At 42.2% G+C, this 18503-nt stretch overlaps 1 protein-coding gene across 2 annotated transcripts in view; it reads right to left on the reverse strand.

Moving 5' to 3' along the window:
* LOC147733095 (uncharacterized) overlaps window positions 1-18503 on the reverse strand; it is a 101538-nt gene that overhangs the window by 77193 nt on the left and 5842 nt on the right. For both annotated transcript variants that reach the window (XM_086957644.1, XM_086957643.1), the window contains exon 2: window positions 16733-16824. In XM_086957644.1, coding sequence (XP_086813770.1) covers window positions 16733-16817 — 85 coding nt within the window. In that variant the 5' untranslated portion in view covers window positions 16818-16824. The remainder of the gene's footprint in view (window positions 1-16732; window positions 16825-18503) is intronic.

An 18503-nucleotide genomic window follows, 5' to 3' on the forward strand; every position in this document is an offset into this window, starting at 1 on the left:
GTGGTGCCAATGCACTTATCAGTTTAGTGACTGAGTGATTGCCAGGGGCATAATTTAGTCAATAATGGTAGGGTGGTGTGAGACTTGAGACTTCCTAACAAGCGACAGAGTGTGCCCAACCAAAAAGCAGAGTGGGTGACCTGGGGATTGGTTTGCATAGAGGCTGAGTTAGTGGAATTTGTTTGACATTTGAGAAAGTATGGAACAATCTTGGTAGCATTGATAAAAACCTACAACCTTAAGCTGGCGTACAAATTTAAACCCTAGAATATACTACAAAGACCATTTGAATAATACACAAATGCTTGACCATTGTATAAGTCAAACACATGACACTGCGCCTCCTTTACAAAGAGGCACAATGCAATGCTGCAATCAGATGGAATACACTAGCATGTAGGCACATGAGGCAGAGCACTATGTTGCCTACTTGAGTGAATACATTTTGCATTTTAACTGTCTTCTGGCTGTCTTCTCAAGGATGGTGAAGATCCTCCCAGAGCCTCGAGCCATATACTCTTGAGAAACATGCACTCGTATTTTTGTGACATAGGTTGGCAGATTGTTAGGATGTTGTATACGCTGAGGTTCATGGTTGTTGTAGAAAAGCAGGGTAACTTTTGCAGGTAACCTGGCTTCTTCTTTTGGAAATCAACTGCAGGAACATCAAGATGATGGATGGAAAGCTTAATTCATCTCAGTCACATGCAATTAATTGGGGCTGCATCCTAATCCATCAGTTTTAAACCACCATGCTACCTCAGTTTGGACCCAGCCATCTGCAACTCAGTCTTTATCCTTTTCCAATTGGAGAAGTCCAGCCTGAACCACCAAGCCAGGTCCTCATTTTAGCAGAATACAAACAACCAATGACTGGTTTCACCCTGATAAGAGCTCATCATCCAGGTATAGCTTGATTCCAGTGGTAGAGTGAGCATTGGACCCACGTCTAGGCTTACCCATCGCACTTAGAGCATCAACTGCAACAAAAATGTGATGGATTGTATGCATGCTTGAAATAATTTCAGGCATTGACAATTGCTCAGGACTGCATCTCAATCCATTGTTTTTTGCCCACCATGCCACCTTAGTTTGGACCCAGCCATGTGCAAATCAGTCTTCACCCTGCTCCAATGGGAGCAGTCCAGACGGAACTGCCAAGCCAGGGCATCCTTTAACCTGAATACAAGCAACCTAGGACTGGTTTTGGCCTTGTTATGAGCTCAAACAATGGATGGGATGCGGTCAGAGCGATTGCCAGTGGCTGACATTAATTCAAGCACAGAGCTTGTTCCAAATTAAGGGGGCATTATGTGTCAAATAATGATGGATTGGGATGAGGCCCAAATAATTATCAGTAGCTAAGATTAATTTCATCATTTCGTCCATCACTCCTTGTATACATTATTATGTCTCCATTCCTTTGGAAGGCCGTGTGCCAGGTAGATGAAACGTTGACTTTCCATCTTGCATATTATACCAGTCAGAAATGAAGGGCAAAAGCTTGAAAGTGGTTGTTAGCAGTGCTGGGATATTTACCAGTTCATATTTTTCAAGTGATTGTTTTTTAGTCAAAATATTCTATTCCACTTTGAGTATAGCAGTCACAGTTGGTCAGTTGCTACTGCTATGCACGCCAGTGAAACTTCAGAGCCTGATATATTGAGAACCAGTGATCGGGGATGAAAAGATTATTTTGACTGTGGGGCAGTAGGAACACCCTTCTGGATAGGTTCACTGGTTTTCAAGGCAGGAGAACATGGACTCACAAGAAAGGAACCAAAAATCACTTGTTCATGACTTGCAGGGGGTCCCTAGTGTTGTACTCTCTGCACGTCCTACAGATTTGCAAAACTGTGTGTCTCTTCAGACAGCTTTAGAGTTCACCATGTGCAAGATCTCACTACCTCGGTATGATCCCCAGCATGTTGGAGACAGAGAAGGAGACTTTGAATGTAGGAAGCTATTTAGGAGCAGAAGAACAGAAGAGGTTATTTATAGTCTGGGGATGAGGGCCTGTCTGTCCAAACTTTCCAGGGTATACAGAAATGTAAGCACCCTAAATATGCATTTGCATGCGTCTAAATATGGCGGAAGAGAACTCTCGCTTCCGCCAAACTCAAAATAATCAAAGTTTCTTTTGTTGAAGCAGGAGAGCAAGTTGTCCTGCAGTCTCCACCGTGTAAGGCACAGTGGCAGGCATGTTAGACTAGGATGGTGGAAGAACAGAGCAGGGTTGGTGACCCATCCCATGACTCATTAGATCGGGCTCAGGCAAAAGTCTGACTGTTTTGTTCTGTCTGAGGAACGCTATATTTGTTAGTGGTAGAAGAAACGCCACTAGGCACTTACGTTTTGTCTGTGACTCTTACCATTGTTGACTGAGGTGAATAACACAGGGTCAATGTGACAGGGGCACATCTGTGCACAGCGCCCATTTCAGACTACAGCTGCTCTCTTCCCTGAGCCCTTACATAACGTTGTAAGCTGCAATATTCGAATAGTTAACCTACATATATAAGGCACAAACAGTCAGCCATCTGGGACATGTTACCCGGCTGACAGTAAATATCGGGGCGGGGGGTGTTTTACCCCATGCACCTCCCCTGAAGCTATGCCCCTTGTGGGTGCAGCTTTAAATGGGATCACAAGAGGGAACATGAGGGTCCCCTTAGAAATAAGGGATGGTGATGGCTATGAGAGTGTCACCTGGAGATTATGGTTACTTTCGGCAGCCGGAGTCCTTGGGGAATCTCGTATTTGCAAAAGACAGTGCTTAGTTTGTAAAAATATAAGTGCCGGGCCCTCATGATGAGGCCACCGCAGTTTTGCCCGACACATTGCCACTGCCAGAGCTGCCAATGACAGAACTTACACAACTACTAACCAGTGCACTGCTACAAGTGTGACAATTCAGACTGTTCGAGGCCCCCAAAGGTTTAAGAATTGTTTGTGTGGCAGGTATTAGCAATTTTAAACGTATACTGAACTCATAAACAACTGTTTTTCTGCTCATCTTGAAATTAGCAGCTCTCCTAATTGGCAGTGCCGAACACCATAAACCACTGGCTCAAATTAAACGCTGTGGCAGAGCAGAATTAAAATGGCACGTGTAATAGAGGCTGTCATACCAAATAGTTGCTGCATGTATCTGATTGACTGCCTTTCTCTTTTGTTTTAGAATTAAGTCTGTTTTATGCCTTCAGGGCTGACCTTCATTTCTTATGCTCCTCACCTAGGGCCTTATATCATTGCTTCTATTATAGGTGCTTTAACAAAGAATTAGTTCATCAATTCTCCTCACCCTGTTTATCTTTATTATATTGCCTTTAGTCTATGCTGATTCCTGTAATCTAAGAATTTTTGTAAATTTTATTCGGCTCTGGTTGAATAACACTATATCAAACTCGATAATATTGACCTACAATAATATTTCATCCACTATATTGCCTACCACTACATCTCTAGGTAGGAGTATAATTATTATTTTCCCCATCCAACTAGACTTACCTTGCAATGCATTTGTTATACATGTGTGTGATCTTTGTAGTTAGGTTAAGGTAGTGGAAGTAATAATATTGTTGTGCGATATAATGGGGATAAACCTTCAACTATTAGCTTGATTAAGATGTGTCTACATCTGCTACTCGGCAGGTTGTATCAGTGCTACTATCTCCATTTCACCTTTCACTGTACATGAGGTGCTTAAAGCACAGAGTTCACAAAAACATGCAGAGCACTAAGGCCTGAGAAATACCTACAGTCCTATTCAGGTAAGAACCTTGGCTCAGGGGTCTAGTCTCATGCGTTCCTTTGATGCATTATAGAATCTTGGGTCAATTCCTTCCATCTGGAAAGGTGCAGAGATTATTCCTGGGTGGAGGAAAGTGGATTAGGGTTAAATGGTTATTACCCAATGTCTCTGATTGAGGCGATTGTTCTTAATCATATTCAGGGCTTCCTATATCTCGAAAACATTGTCTCAGATGCCAAGTTGGGTTAAAGGAAGGTGAAGGTATGTAATGCTTTTAGATTTACCGTTCTTGGTAAAAATGAAGTTCCTATCAGGCCGACTGTTTCTTGCATTGAGATTCTGCAAGCTTCATTCTACTCAGTGATTCAATATAGCCGTATAGCATGCTGCCAAGGGCTATAACTGTTGCTAAACGCCCTGAACCCAAGTTATAGGCCTGAGCAGCAGGCAAGGTATAGCTGGGCTTATACCAGCTAATGTAAGCCAAGAGCTACTCCATTGTCTTCAAAGAAGCTTTCAACATTCCTGTGTTGTGCTACAGTCTTATATATTGGCAAAGCCAGCTATACCAGCCTTTAAAGTCCCACTCCAGCATTAAAGGCCTGAGAAAGGGTCTGTAACAAAGGAGTTGGACTTTCATACAGGTATAAGCAACTGTGGAGGGCTATAAGGCTATTAGAACATTCCGCCACTAGAGGGCAGACTGTTCCAACAAATTCAATAAAGTCCTCAAGGAGCTGAGGGGACTTAAATCCCCTCGGGCTCGGTGGGGACTTCACAGCAACATCTGTGAATGGCAGCATTGAAATGTTGGAGTTCCAGGCTTCTACCGGACATTAGAAGCCCGGAGGACTCCATTGTTTTCAATGGAGCTCCCAACATTCCAATGTTCTAATATTTATTGCAGGGTAGTCCATCATGTGCTAGTGGCCAATGTTTAACTGTCTGATTGCTGTTCTTTGCTTAGGTCAGACATAGTTGTGCAGTAGAAAGAATGAAGGCTGGTAGTGCCGGTACACTCCCAACTCCCTGCCCTTGTACTGTATTGCATCCCCATTCCATCCTCTGACCCCTCCACTGCACCAAGTAACCTCTTGTTAACAATCAGCAGGGTTTTAGGCACTGACATTTCATTCAGAAGGTGTTAGAAATGGGGTTTTTGGTTGGCTAGGGTATGCCCCTAGTCCAGGCAGAACTCCCCACTCTAGTCAGGGTAAGGGAATTACACACCCAAGATAACCCCTACACAAGTATTTTGTATATCTGTTCATGTTAGACTACATCACAAGTCCAAATTACAGGGTATGGTACTTCACAGACAAACACCTATATGTCCCTTGGTCCTGACAAAATCCCAAGATCCCTTAGACTATAATAGGCATGAAATATGTTGACCCCCTTCACCGCACATACACTAATTTGAGCTCTAGAGACCGAACCTCCCCCCAGCCTCAAGTTTACAGTCTGCAGTTTTTACTATAGCATAGGGACCCAGCCAATAAAGGAATCCTGTGAGATCCCTTGAGCTATTTTTATCTTGCACATAAGCGGAAGCCTGTTGCGGACCATACCATAAACGTACAGTGGGCTCAGAGCCAGCCCATTGCTCAACTCTGGCTGTCTTTATTGTCACTTTCATCTGCCTGCTTATTGAATGTCTTGGATTCCTCTTATTGTAGTTGCCCCCTTTACCTCCAAAGCACAGCCTCTATAGTAGGCCTATTTTTGGCACATGAAAGAAATACCTTGACATAGAGTTTATTGTTTATTTTCAATGTCATGCTGGACCTGAGATTGTTGTCTGGACCAAGTTCTAAAGTAAACCTTGACTTCTTTACTTGGCGACCATTGAGGAGGCAAGTAAGCAAATGAAGCACCTTAATTATCCAAGTAGAGTACAACGATACTGCACACAGGCTTGAAGCACAAGAGATAAATAGCCATGCCTCTCATGGATAGTGCGTACTAGCCACAGTACCCAAAGAAAAGACCTCTCAGATGGAGTCCTTTTGTGATTTTGTTTTCAATTATTTACTCAAGAATATGTTTTTCTTCTTTCTCCTGGTTACACATAAAGGCATGGCAAGGACAGATCAGTGAGATAAACACTTGATATCGAAATAATACAATTTGTAAGCCATTGCTGTACTTCAAGGAAGGCGAGCTTCAAAATGTTATCCTTCTCAGGTTTCTCAGGCCGATAATATTATGTGGTGGTGTTATATTAAGTTATGTTATTAACAGTGCTACAAGGTTACACATTTGCAGTAACAATCTCTTTATAAAGATAAAGCTGTTATTATATAAAAGGGTTGAGCGTAAAAAGATACTGAAACGCCTTCAAGACATTGAGTCCTTGGGCAATTCTTTGAAAGGAGCAGAGAGAACTTTACGGAATGGGGAAAGAGGGTCCTCTAAATATTTTGTTTGCGCCTCAAAGGGATTGACTGAAAGTAATTTTAATGGCAATGGACATGGGAATTCTAAGAATGTGGTAAATTAAACTCATTAAAATCGAAGACGGAGAATTCCACAGAATGGACAGGACGGAGGCCTACAGAAGAGAGTATACAGGACCTTACTAAGGGGCCGATTATGATGGCGGAAAATCCGCATCCTCCGGGCCGGCGGAAGCCACCGCCGGCCCGGAGTTTGCGGATTATCCGCTGCGGACTGGAAAAAGACCCCCCGCCAGATTAGGATGGCTGGGGGATCTATTTTCCGTCCGCTGCTTTTCCGCCGCGGTCGCCTTCTGACAGCGGCGGAAAAGCTCTAACATGGCTGGCGGTGTCTATCAGACACCACCAGCCATATTAGGATAGCGGTGGTCCTATGCCTTTCCACAGCGGCATTTCCGCAGTGGAAAGGTATACGGTGTTGTCTTCGGGGGCCCGTTGCGGGCCCCCAGGGGTGAAGGGGGGTGCGGGGTGCACATAGGGGGTACCTATGGTACCCCCCTGCCTTTGCGTGCACGAAGCGGCAGGCACCACGCGGTGCCTGCAGCTTCGTGCATGCAAAGGTAAACATGCATTTTTTTAATATTGCGGCATGTGCTGCTTCAAGCAGCACCCGCCGCAATGTTAAAAATAGAGGATGTGACCGCCAGGGTGGTGGTCCCATCCTAATTAGCACGGAGGGACCGCCGCTGCCCCTGCGGACGGTCCCTCCTCCGCTGGGGTAGCGGACGGACGCAGGTACGTCCGCCATCCTAATAGGCCCCTAAATTTGGTGAAAGTAATTCAGATAAAAGGGGCAAATTGATTTGTATAAGAAAGCTAAACTGATTGAGATAAAGGAATGTCAAAGGATAAAAAAAGTGCCGTGAATGTAATGTATGAGACTCAAATGTGCTAAACGGAAATGTAGCAGAAGCCATAAAGAAAACTGTAACCGATTAGTTGACGGGAACTATAGAGAAGTAGTTGAAAGGAACTTTTATAAATGGTGAAAAGTTAGCGTGGAGAATGTATTAGGGGACCTCGATAGAATGCTTTGTAGAGTATGCTCTAGAGAATGATGTAAAGGAAACGCGAGTGAACTGAGATATAAAGAATGGGGCAAAAAGAATTCCAGAGAAATGGATCAAGGAACTTCTTGGTAATTAGGTAACGGGAACATTGTTGAGCCCAGTAATTGGAATTCAAGTACATGAAAATTAGTCAGTGTGGTGAAAGGAAGAATGAGGAATGAGAGTGGTAACATCAAGCACCCTCCTTTTGACAGAATTATGTAAGACAGTGTTACAGAAATATAGTGAATTATGCTACAAAAGTAGCATTGACACTTTATTATATATACGTCAGACTACATCTATATATTGTTATGATTTAGTCTCACTAACATTAAGAAAATTATTAAACTAGAAAACATCTAGAGAAGGTGTAGAGGGCAGGATGAATCAATGAATGCAGATTTTTCTTTTTTTTGTAACCTTGGACTGTTTTGTGGATCAGATGAGAGCAAAATGTACCCAACATTACCCTTTTTCACTTTTGGGCAAACGAACACGCCACCAGCTCTAGTCCAAACTGCACAATCGATATATTATAAAGGAAGAAGCAAAGGTAAGGAAAGCATGACACATTTCCAGGAATAATGGTGGCCCATCCTTGAAGTACTGGTGCATTTTGGCTGACATTCTGACTTTCTGGAACATCATAATGATCTCTAAACAGTCTGCTCATACTATTTGAGATTCTAGCTACCCCTACCATAATAGTGAATTACCTATGCTATATGTAACTATTGTTTGGTGACATCCTGGCTAGTCCAGGCACAATACTGGCTCATCCATGACAGATTACTGCCAATCTTGATAGCATTTGATAGCATTTGGATATTCCTGACATTGAGGTGACCTAGCTTTAATATAGTGCTGCCATTCTTAATGACACTGTGGCAGCCTATGGCGCAATCGTTTCTGATCATTAACATGCTGTGACCATTCTAGGCAATAGTTTTGCTAGACCTGGTGTAATGGTACTTGTCTTACAATGCATTGGACATTTTTGATCTAGCTATCAATTGCATAGTGATGGCGTCGATACAGGTTTGAGAATCCCTGACATATTGAGGCTGTTCTTCACATACTTCTGTCTATTCCTAGAATAATGGGAGTACAATGTGCTGCCTACTGATGGACATCTATAGTACTTAATTCTTATGAGTAGACATGAAATGCAAAATGAATCGGTGCATGTTGGGCATTTGAATACTAGTAAAAATGGCAAGACGAGTTAGGGCCCAAACATGTGTGCACTAAAAATGAAAATATGGTAGATAAGCTTCTGTTTCGGGGACATTGAGCTTATTTATCTAAAATTAACTTTAGTATTTTATTGTTACAATATCTGCATTTTCTGGGTCTGGCTGATGTTTGTTTCAAAATTATTGAATGTCTGAAGTATGTGTAAAGCAAATATTTGATGGCTGATTCATGCAGAGTTTGAGACTTTTTTGCTGACTTTGGCTCCTTGATATCAGGGGAATTACCGCCAGAGCTTTTATTTCATGACTGTTGTGGAGGCATTTAATTGGATATTTTAGGAATCATATTGTATTGGTTTGAAACATTTATATAGCGATTTTTACCACTATGTTGACTGCTGATGTGCTTGCCTAAATAAGTAGCATGCTACACAGTGTAGAGTGTGTAGATGGAATGTTGTCTTTGTTTTGATCCTAGGTGGGAAGTATTTCCATGTCAAGTGTGATGACCACAAAAGTTGTGGTTATTATAATATGGGTCACAGTGCTTAGCAGTGTGGTGGATGCAGAAATATGAAAGAGAGGCCCCCAGTTTATAATTTTCAGTAAACTGGTAGTTCTGACCTGGTCTGCAGGTCCCTTTATGGTATTTATCATGATCATAGTCCAGTTATCTGGCTAATTTTGTTTCACGTTTATAGTCCTGAACAAGTAGGTTTGAGGGGCAGATGGTGTTGAGATCTGCTATGATGTTCATACCTGCTGTCTTAGCCCTTGGCATGTATGATTGGTGCACTGCTGTATGAGCCTGTCTGATGTGTCTACCTCTCAGTATTAGCCCATTTGTATTTGTATTTGTAATTATATTTATAAGGCGCTCAGCTACCCACATGGGGTCTCCCGGCGCCGCTTGAGGTAGCACTAAGGTGAATCGGACAATTATGATTGAGGGAAGAGCCAGGTTTTAAGGTCTCTGCGAAATTTCGTCAAGGAGGGCACGAGTTTCAGCATGACTGGGAGAGAATTCCACAGACTTGGAGCCAAACAAGAGAAGGAGCGTCCGCCAAATTCTCATCAATTTGAAAAGTGGAATCACAAAGTTCCCTTGAGATGAGGATCTGAGAAGGCGAGATGGAGAGTATTGTTGGACAAGAGACTGGAGCCCATGATTGTAAAGTTTATAAAGCGTTTGATTCTTTCTACCCTGTCCTTAAGAAGTAGATTTCCCCCCTAACATAAATCAGTGACTGCAACAGGTAGTATGGAAAAATTAAGGAAAGAATGTTGCTATGTGCATTTTGAGAAATGAAAGGCCTTGTTCAATTCAATTATTCCTTATTTCGGTTCAAGACAAAACTATACAAGATGCATCAACAACACACACATACATATAAAATTCTAAATACAATCAATGGCTCAGCATCGAGGTTGGGGCTAAAAATCCAAATTGTTAGTGTATTTTCCGTACCCAAAAATATTATTAAAATATTTAAATACTTTAAAACCTAGACATAAAAGTTAAAAAAAATTGATACACTTTGTATGAAAGTCATTATTTCATATTCTTATTCTAGACTTGTACGTGATTTTATAAAATTCAATATTTTTTCTACATAGGCACACCAATACAAATATTTTAAAATAGAAAAGTGAATTAGTGGTTTCGTTTTTTAGCGTTTAGGACTTAAAGTGCATGTACATAATCATAATCTTAATTCAACTTTTGTTCTTATAAGACTTACATTTAATAAAAACCTACTGACCATGGAAACGATTTTTTGAGATGTATCTGTTTTCATTATTCTACTCTCCTCTGTACAAATTCTAGTATTCAAGTTATGGCAAATGGGTTTGATCCATTTACTCCTCGGTTTGTCATATGCAGGGCAGAAGAACAAAACATGTAAATCGTTCTCCTTTGGTGCATTTTCACTCAGCCCGCAAGATTCTTTGCTATTTCTATCACTATTAGCTGCCCAATTTGATGTGTTTGCAATAATATTTATCACGCCATACCTGAACTTCATATACAAAGTCTTAGCCAGTGGTGGATAAATCTCATCCATAAAGGATTCAAAACTGACTAGTTCCTTGTAGAGAAGGAACTTGGTTGTTAATGAGCTGTTACTCGCACAGTGTAACACATCATTTTGAATATGCGTCCAGAAAGTGGTTTTTAACAATTTTTTGCTAGACATACTTAACTGTGTCGGGGCTTCCCAGAAATGCTTCAAGCGCAATTTCTCAAACCAAAAGGAAACATGTTTTATCCACGGGGTACCCCATCTCTTGTCAATTTCTAGAATCTCCTGTAGACCATCCTTATAGCTGTTCAATTCAGGGGTTGACCGAAGCCGAACCCAAAATAACAGGGGTCTTAGTACTGCATGGTGATCCATACGTTTGAAGTTTAGGTCCATTAGAATGGGAGTTATAGGTGTTCTCAATGGCAACCCCAGCGCCCGTCTAATACATTTCTTTTCTCCTAATTCAAAACTCCTTTTGCAATGTGGTCCACCAATTTTTAGCGCCATATAACGAAGCTGCTTGTACTTTATGTTTGAAGACCTCCAGAGCATCAATCATTGCCTTCGATATACTGCTCCCATGCATCTTTATTATTGGAAACGAGTTTTGGAGTTAAACAAGCTGCTGCTTCCAGGACAGCTTTGCGTCCAACTTTATACCTAAGTAGTTGAAATAATGTACATACTCTAATTTTTGGCCACTAACTGCTAGGTTAATTTTAAAAGACTTGTGTGGATTTATTGCCATGTACTTTGTTTTGCCAGAATTTATTTTGGGACCCTTTTTCTTACAATACGTGTTGAAAGAATTCAATAAAGATTGTAGACCTTTAGGGGTTTGTGATATCAATATGGTGTCATCAGCAAATAAAAGAGCTGGCATCAGATCCCCACCCAACTTCGTCGAATCATGTGTACACCCAAGTAAACAGTTTGGGATGACGTTAACATAGATCGAAAATATGGTGGGTGCCAGTGCGCACCCCTGACGTACACCCCTTCTTACCACGATACCCTCTGTTAGTTCAACCCTCATGCCTCATCTTACTTTTGCAAAGTTGTCTTCATGCAATCTTAATATTTGTGTCAGGAGCTCAGCAGGGACGCCTTGGTGTTTTAGTTCTTCCAACAGTAAATTTCGGGGTACAAGGTCAAAAGCGGCCTTTAGGTCTACAAAAGCAATGTACAAATGGCCCTTTTTTATATTTATATATTTCCAGCATAAACATAAAAATCTAAAAACCTGATCGTTTGGGCTAGTTTTTATTCTGAATCCAGCCTGGAATTTTGGGATCATATTGTTCTCTTCGAGCCAATCGTTCAGTCTCATCAAAATATGCCTAGAATAAATGTTTTGTAAAATATCAATTAAACTGATCGGCCGGTAGTTTAGAGGATCACTATGATTACCTTTTTTAAAAATTGTAACAATTTCCGCCCCTTTCCATGAGTCCGGTATTGGCAAGCCAGCAGCAATTGCATTGCATACGTGGGTAATATAAGGGCCCAAACACTGCTATCGCGCCTCAGTAGATCCCCCTGTATTTTATCCGGGCCAGGGGCTTTCCCTGGTTTGACAGCTTTTATTACCAATAGAGTTTTCTTCCAAACTCTGCTTCTGGGGATTGTAAATAAAGTTGAACAGTATCTGCAAAAATGTTATATATTTGCGTCATGGATTCGACCTTTCCTACTATATTTGGCTATTTTACGGCACGGTGATTATTGCTCACTATGCTAACATCAGTGGAGGAAATAATTTCTTCTTCATTGTCCCCAATGTTATCAATAAAAGAGTCGGATATTATTGACAAATGTAGGGGTCGGTGATCACTATAAGACATATCATCTACTTTTGAAGTCTAGTATGTCTGGCCATAAATCAAGCGATACTAGTATATAATCAATACTACTCCTATGATTACCTTTGCAGAAGGTTGAAGTGTTTGATTTGATCAAAGGTAACCAGCCATTACCAGCTCTAAGCCCATATCCTGTCGTTAATTTCATAATTTGCGCGGCTTCTATAAAGCAAGGGACTATCGGACTGCTTTTAAGGGCAGGAATCTTGTTCATGATATCCTCATCTTCAAAAAAATTATCAAGCCCCACCACCGGTTTGAACTTGCAATTAAAGTCACCCCCAATAATTATCATTGCTCCTGCATCTATTGAATTCAAAAATAAGTCAAGTTGATTTATTAGTACAGATTCCTTGGTATTTGAACTTGGCCTATTATAAATATTAATTAGGTATAGTATTTTTTAATCCTGTGTCTTTATTCCTCAGATGGTATGTGCAGTGCAATAGATTCTATTTTGAGGGTTATTCTAATCCATATGGTGAGGCCCCCTGAGGGCCTGCCTCTCGAAGATGGATTAGCGTTTACACTAAAGGTCTTATAGCCAACCCTATGGGTGGTGGTCTCCAAAGCCCACGTCTCTTGTAAAAATCGAATATCACTTTGTTCTGTAAATTCCATCCATTCCGTATCTCTAAGATTCCTAATTAATCCTTCTATGTTCCATGATGTGACTCTTATTCCTTTCCCACTTTTTGCTCCAGGAATTGCTAACTTTGGCCTATTAATGCAGCTAACTGTATCAGAGGAAGTATTTGTGGACATAAACAGTGTCCTTTGTTGGACCTCCTCCCTAACAGTTACATGTGGCTTGTATGCATTATGGTGGAACGACTCCCCCTGTCCCTCCTCTTGATGGGATATATAATAATTAGGCATATTTGTTCTCTGCTACTATTTGTTGCATTTTTTACTAGAGGGGGTATTTCGCCATCTATAAGAGTTGATTGTCATTCCACAGCATCCAAAGCAGATAGTACCTGAAAGATATTTGTGGATAGTATTGGAGCATCATCAACAACTGATGTCTTGGGATATGGTTTGTAAAAATACCTCAATGGGATAGCACTGATGCACGTATTCTGGGTGAAAGTTTCCTCTCTAGTATTTAATAGCGATCGAACCATCTGTGGGCGAAGCAAGTTTACTATTATATAATCGCCCTCTATATTCTTGGAGGACTCACCAACCCACCCTACTCTGAGGACCATCAAAATTTCACCAGTACTTCGTGGTCTAAAATGTTTATGTTTTGTCAACTGTTTTATTTCGCAAAGTTGTCCATGATTCCCTTTGCCCGTTTTTTAATGTTGGAACTCCTGCTAACATTTGTACATAGGGGCATGAGGCAGGTGGTAGGCCTAAGATATCGGAATTTAGATTTGATGGTGTGTCTTGTGAGTTTATTTTTCTTTCTGGGCCGAGTCTTTTTTAGATGAATTTGAGGTTTCATTATTATCGTCCAAACCATATGTTCCCCTCATTTTATCATCCCTATTCTGCGGTTTTTCTTATGCGCCCTTTTCGCTGCTGTCTCTTCGAGTTATTTGGTTGGCCACAGTAGTGTCCTTTACCCTACTGTTCATTCCAATAAGGCTCAGTGGCAGGAGTTCCTCTAAATTCCTTGAGTCGCCTCTCCTTTCTGCCATACCAGAATTAGTTCTATCTTGTTTATCTCTCAAACCACCCACAGCAGTATTCAACTGATCAATCTTTTATTCCATGGAGCTAAATGTTTTATCTATTAGACCACTTATCTGAGTTAACATAGATCTGAAAGCTATTTCCAGTATCCCAATAATCACATGCTCAAGAGCCTCATGGCGTTCCTTTTCAGCCTTGATAGTGGAATCAACACCTGCTTCTGTCTGAGTGCTGCATGTTTTTTTCGTTACTACAGTTTGTTCATCTATTTGTTGGTTTGTCCAGGCATTGGACCTGGGACCCCTAGGTTTTTTTATGTTCTGATCCCCCCATAGCACGCTTCTGTTTTGTTCCAGGGACTTTCCCTTTGGCTTTTTCCATTTGTTTTAACCCCTTCGACGCTGATGACGAGCTGGGCTCGTCATCGCGTAGCCTCCTCGCACGTTGATGACGAGCCCAGCTCGTCACGCAAAGTGCGTTTTTAAAAAACCCAGCGTGCGAGTGGAATTCCGCTAGCGCGCATGCGGTTAAAGCTTGGGATCCAGTTCTTATGCTTGGACTATTATCATCATCTATTACTGAATTTGGGGATATCGAAATTGAATTTGGCAGGGCAGATGTTACAGGTTCACTTTGAACTATTATTCTAGGTGTTGGGCGTGTTTGCTTCTCTATACATCAGGAATTGCGTGGGGTCAAGAGACAATCGCCTTTCTGTCAATTGTATCTCATGTGTCAACAGCGATTCTGCTCTGATTAAAAAGGCATCTAAGGTGCCTGCTGCACCTTTACGTTTATGCATACCCCTAGTCTATGTGATTATCTATAATTCAATTATACTTATAAAATAAAAGTAAGAAGCTGCACTAAAGGGGAAGGATAAGAGGAAAGACTCTAATAAAGAAGAAACAAGAAGACCACCAACTTATTATAGCAATCACAGCCCTGACTAAACTTGTTTTCCCGCCAGTGGATTATGCCTAATAATGCCTACTGCATGAGGGGTTCAATAACACTGAATTACAACCTAGTTTTCACCGCCCTAATATTGCTCACGCCTTAATATGCCCCCCCATATCTGTTTAGTATAGATCGCAGTGCAATCCACAGTTCCTGTTGTCTCACAGGTCCAGTTCGCAGTACGGGCAGTACAGGCGTTTGCCAAAAGTCTCAAGGGGGGGCAGTTAATAGCAAATAATATTACAATGGGACTTGGGGATGTTTATTTGACGTCCATCTTACCCGCTTGTACTTTGACATTGTAAATGCGGCATCCAAGGGGGGTGGCCCTGCCCTGCCTCTTCCGGCCACTGACGGGCACGCCCGCGCGAATCCCACGCTACAGGAGACCTAGCCCCTTTTTGAAGCACCTCCTGGCGCCTTGAGCGCGATGCGCGAACCACGTGGAATGCTGGGGGATGTGGTCCCTGGTGGTGAAGCGGCCAGGTCCAGTGGCAGTAGCGGTCCTGCGTCTCCCTCCCGGTGTCACCAGCAAGCAGAATTGCAGGAAAAGTCAGCAAGGTTTTAGTTTTTGTGAGCTCCCGCTCTGCGAGAGCCCTAGCCCCTTTTTGAAGCGCCTCCTGGCACCTTGTGTGTGGTGCGCGGAGTGCACACTGTGTGGAATGCTGGGGATGTGGTCCCCGGTGGTGAAGCGGTCTGGTCTAGTGGCGGTATCGGTCCTACGCCTCCCTACCGGTGTCAACAGCAAGCAGAGTTGCAGCAAAGGCCAGCAAGGTTTTAGTTTTTGTGGGCTACTACGCTGTGGGAGCCCAAGCCTCTTTTTGAAGCGCCTCCTGGCACCTTGAACGCGGTCCGTGGCGTGCACGCCGCGTGGAATACTTGTGGATGTGGTCCCCGGTGGTGAAGCGGTCTGGTCCAGTGGCGGTAGCGGTCCTGCGCCTCCCTCTCCTTGTCACCAGCAAACAGAGTTGCAGCAAAGGTCAGCAAGGTTTTAGTTTTGAGCCCTAGCCCCTTTTTGAAATGCCTCCTGGTGCCTTGAGCGCGGTGCGCGGTGTGCACTCCACGTGGAATGCTGGGGGTGTGGTCCCCAGTGGTAAAGCGGTCTGGGCCAGTGGCGGTAGCGGTCCTGCCCTTCCTCCCGGTGTCACCAGCAAGTAGTGTTGCAGCAAAGGTCAGCAAGGTTTTAGTTTTTGTGTTACATTGTATTGTGTTGCAAAAACCCCCAGTGGCATAGCTAGACCCTTTGCCGCCTGTGACTGTCACTGACTTTGCCGTCCTGATGCCTCCAAAACTTGTGCCGCTTGGGCGGACCACCCCTCACACCACCCTTGCTACGTCACTGAAAAACCCTCATTTGACAGAATGTTCAGCTTTGTTTGAAGGGATGGCGGGGGCGGGGGGGCACCAATAGGGACAGTAGATCTTGACTTGCACACCACAAAAGTAATGAAATATTTTATTAGAGCCTCTATCTAACCTGTTTGATTTTTGAGTTCCAACATGTACCCAGAGGACAAACGTCCCCAAAACCTCAAAAAGGAAGAAAGGCGTGCTTGTGCAGTCCACTTTTAGTTGGTTGTATAAGCCCCACCCCTTCCAATTTCACCTGCCACCACTGGATTGGGTGGGTCATAATGATTCTCTGCCCAGTGGGTCACTTCCTAGACTATGTTTCAGTGATCCAACTTCAGGCATCCGATAGGCAGATTCTGCCTGCACTGTCAGTTCTCAAGTTAGTGTAGTCAGAGGCAATATTTATTAAAGCGTTTTTTACTCACCACCAGAGTCTGTTCTTCCAAAACAGGCGAGCAGCAGCGCCAGTCCCAGGAGCAACTTCATTTCTTTTGCTGGGTTGTCTTTCATTTCATACCTGTGTGAAAACAAAATAAAATATTCCCATATATTTTAGTATTGTTTCATGGGTTTAGGAGCCCTAGCAGCCATATTATTCAAGGTTGTACATTTGCAGATTTCTGCAGAGTGTAACCTAATTTCCAGAGCTGTCGGTTTGAAGCAGGATTTTGGGAGAGTAGTGAGCTCAGTTTCTATTCATGAATTATATCTTCTCCTTAAAGATGTCTTGTATTTCCTTGGGGAGAAGATCCTTCCACCTGCTCATTAGATACGTTTTTGCTGTAAGTAACACCTTCCTGTCACATGATTAGGTTCTATGAACTTGTATTGGGAGAAAACATACATGGGATATGTGATAATTTTAATATTATTCTCCAAATTACCTTTTTCTAGTAAGAGCTCTTGTTGGTTAAAAGGGCTAATCTTAAACATTTAAGTTCACATATAAAAGACACTACTCTTGTATTTACAAAGAGCCTGCTGTTACAGACTACAGCACCTGTCAATCATGCAAGCGAGAGGTTTTTTGCACATGTGACATCAAAGAATTCAAGTCTTTAAAACACTGTATTTCATGAACAGGTGTAAGTGACTTTAATCGAGCACTATTTCAGTCTGTATACACTCCAACCGCAGGTCAAGGCCCGCCCTATACTCCCTCTGGAGATCTTCTTCATAATGTCTCACCCACCAAAATACAAAAATGATAGGTGGAATGCTTGAACTAATCTCAGCCACTGAGGCCACATTTCACTCCATTGTTTTTCTCTCCCTTCAGCACTGATCCTCTAGATCTCACTCATCATCACAGTTCGTGTCCACTCACAGCTGGCGCCCATAGGTGGTGGGCTCTCATTATTTCAGAGGGGGGCGCCCTATAACTGTTTTGGGGTTAGTCTCCTAGAATACAAGGTAGTATATGGGCGAGTAAGGACTAGGGCCATGTTTCACACCAACTTCTCTACTTTGAATATTTCAGGTGTTGTCTGTGGTCTCCCTACCTAAGGTCTCTTCCATCTATAACCCCCACACAATGCTTCACTTCTCCTGCTCTCACCACTTGGTTCTTTATTTATCTTTTGTTCAGAATAATTTTATTAGGTTTTCAAAAAAAAGTGACAGAAATAGACAATACGGAAAAATATATTAAAGAGCAATAAAGGACTGTTGAATGAATAAAAAAAATTACAATCAATCTATCATAAATCCTTGAAATACAATAAGATAATAATCAATGAAAGGAAAAATAAAAACAAGGAATGGAGAAGGGACGAGAAAAGAGGAGGGGGGAAGGGACAGGATATATCATATTACATGAAAAGTAAGGTTACTATTAACATAATAAAATTAATTAGACACAATTTATGTATAATTTATTTGTCTTTTAAAGTTGTATACAGCGTGAACTCAACTAGAAGGTATCAGAGCACTTTACCTGAGCACCAGTTGCATTACAGATGGACACATTGATTTTGTTTAAGTGATTTGCCCAGAATCACAGAATGTTGAGCGTCGATGCTGAGACTCCCCAGCTCTGAGGCCAACCGCTCTAGTCGTTAGGCTACATCCTCTCCCCGGTTCTTGTTTTTATTTTATTTTATTGCAGTGTCCTTTCACTCTAAACCTTTCCCATTCTCACCTTAGTCCATCAGGGTGTATCTATCTTTCACAATCACCTGTTACTACCCTTTCTCC

The sequence above is a fragment of the Lissotriton vulgaris genome, chromosome 2_1 (genome assembly GCF_964263255.1).
Source record: "Lissotriton vulgaris chromosome 2_1, aLisVul1.2, whole genome shotgun sequence".
Taxonomy (NCBI): domain Eukaryota; kingdom Metazoa; phylum Chordata; class Amphibia; order Caudata; family Salamandridae; genus Lissotriton; species Lissotriton vulgaris.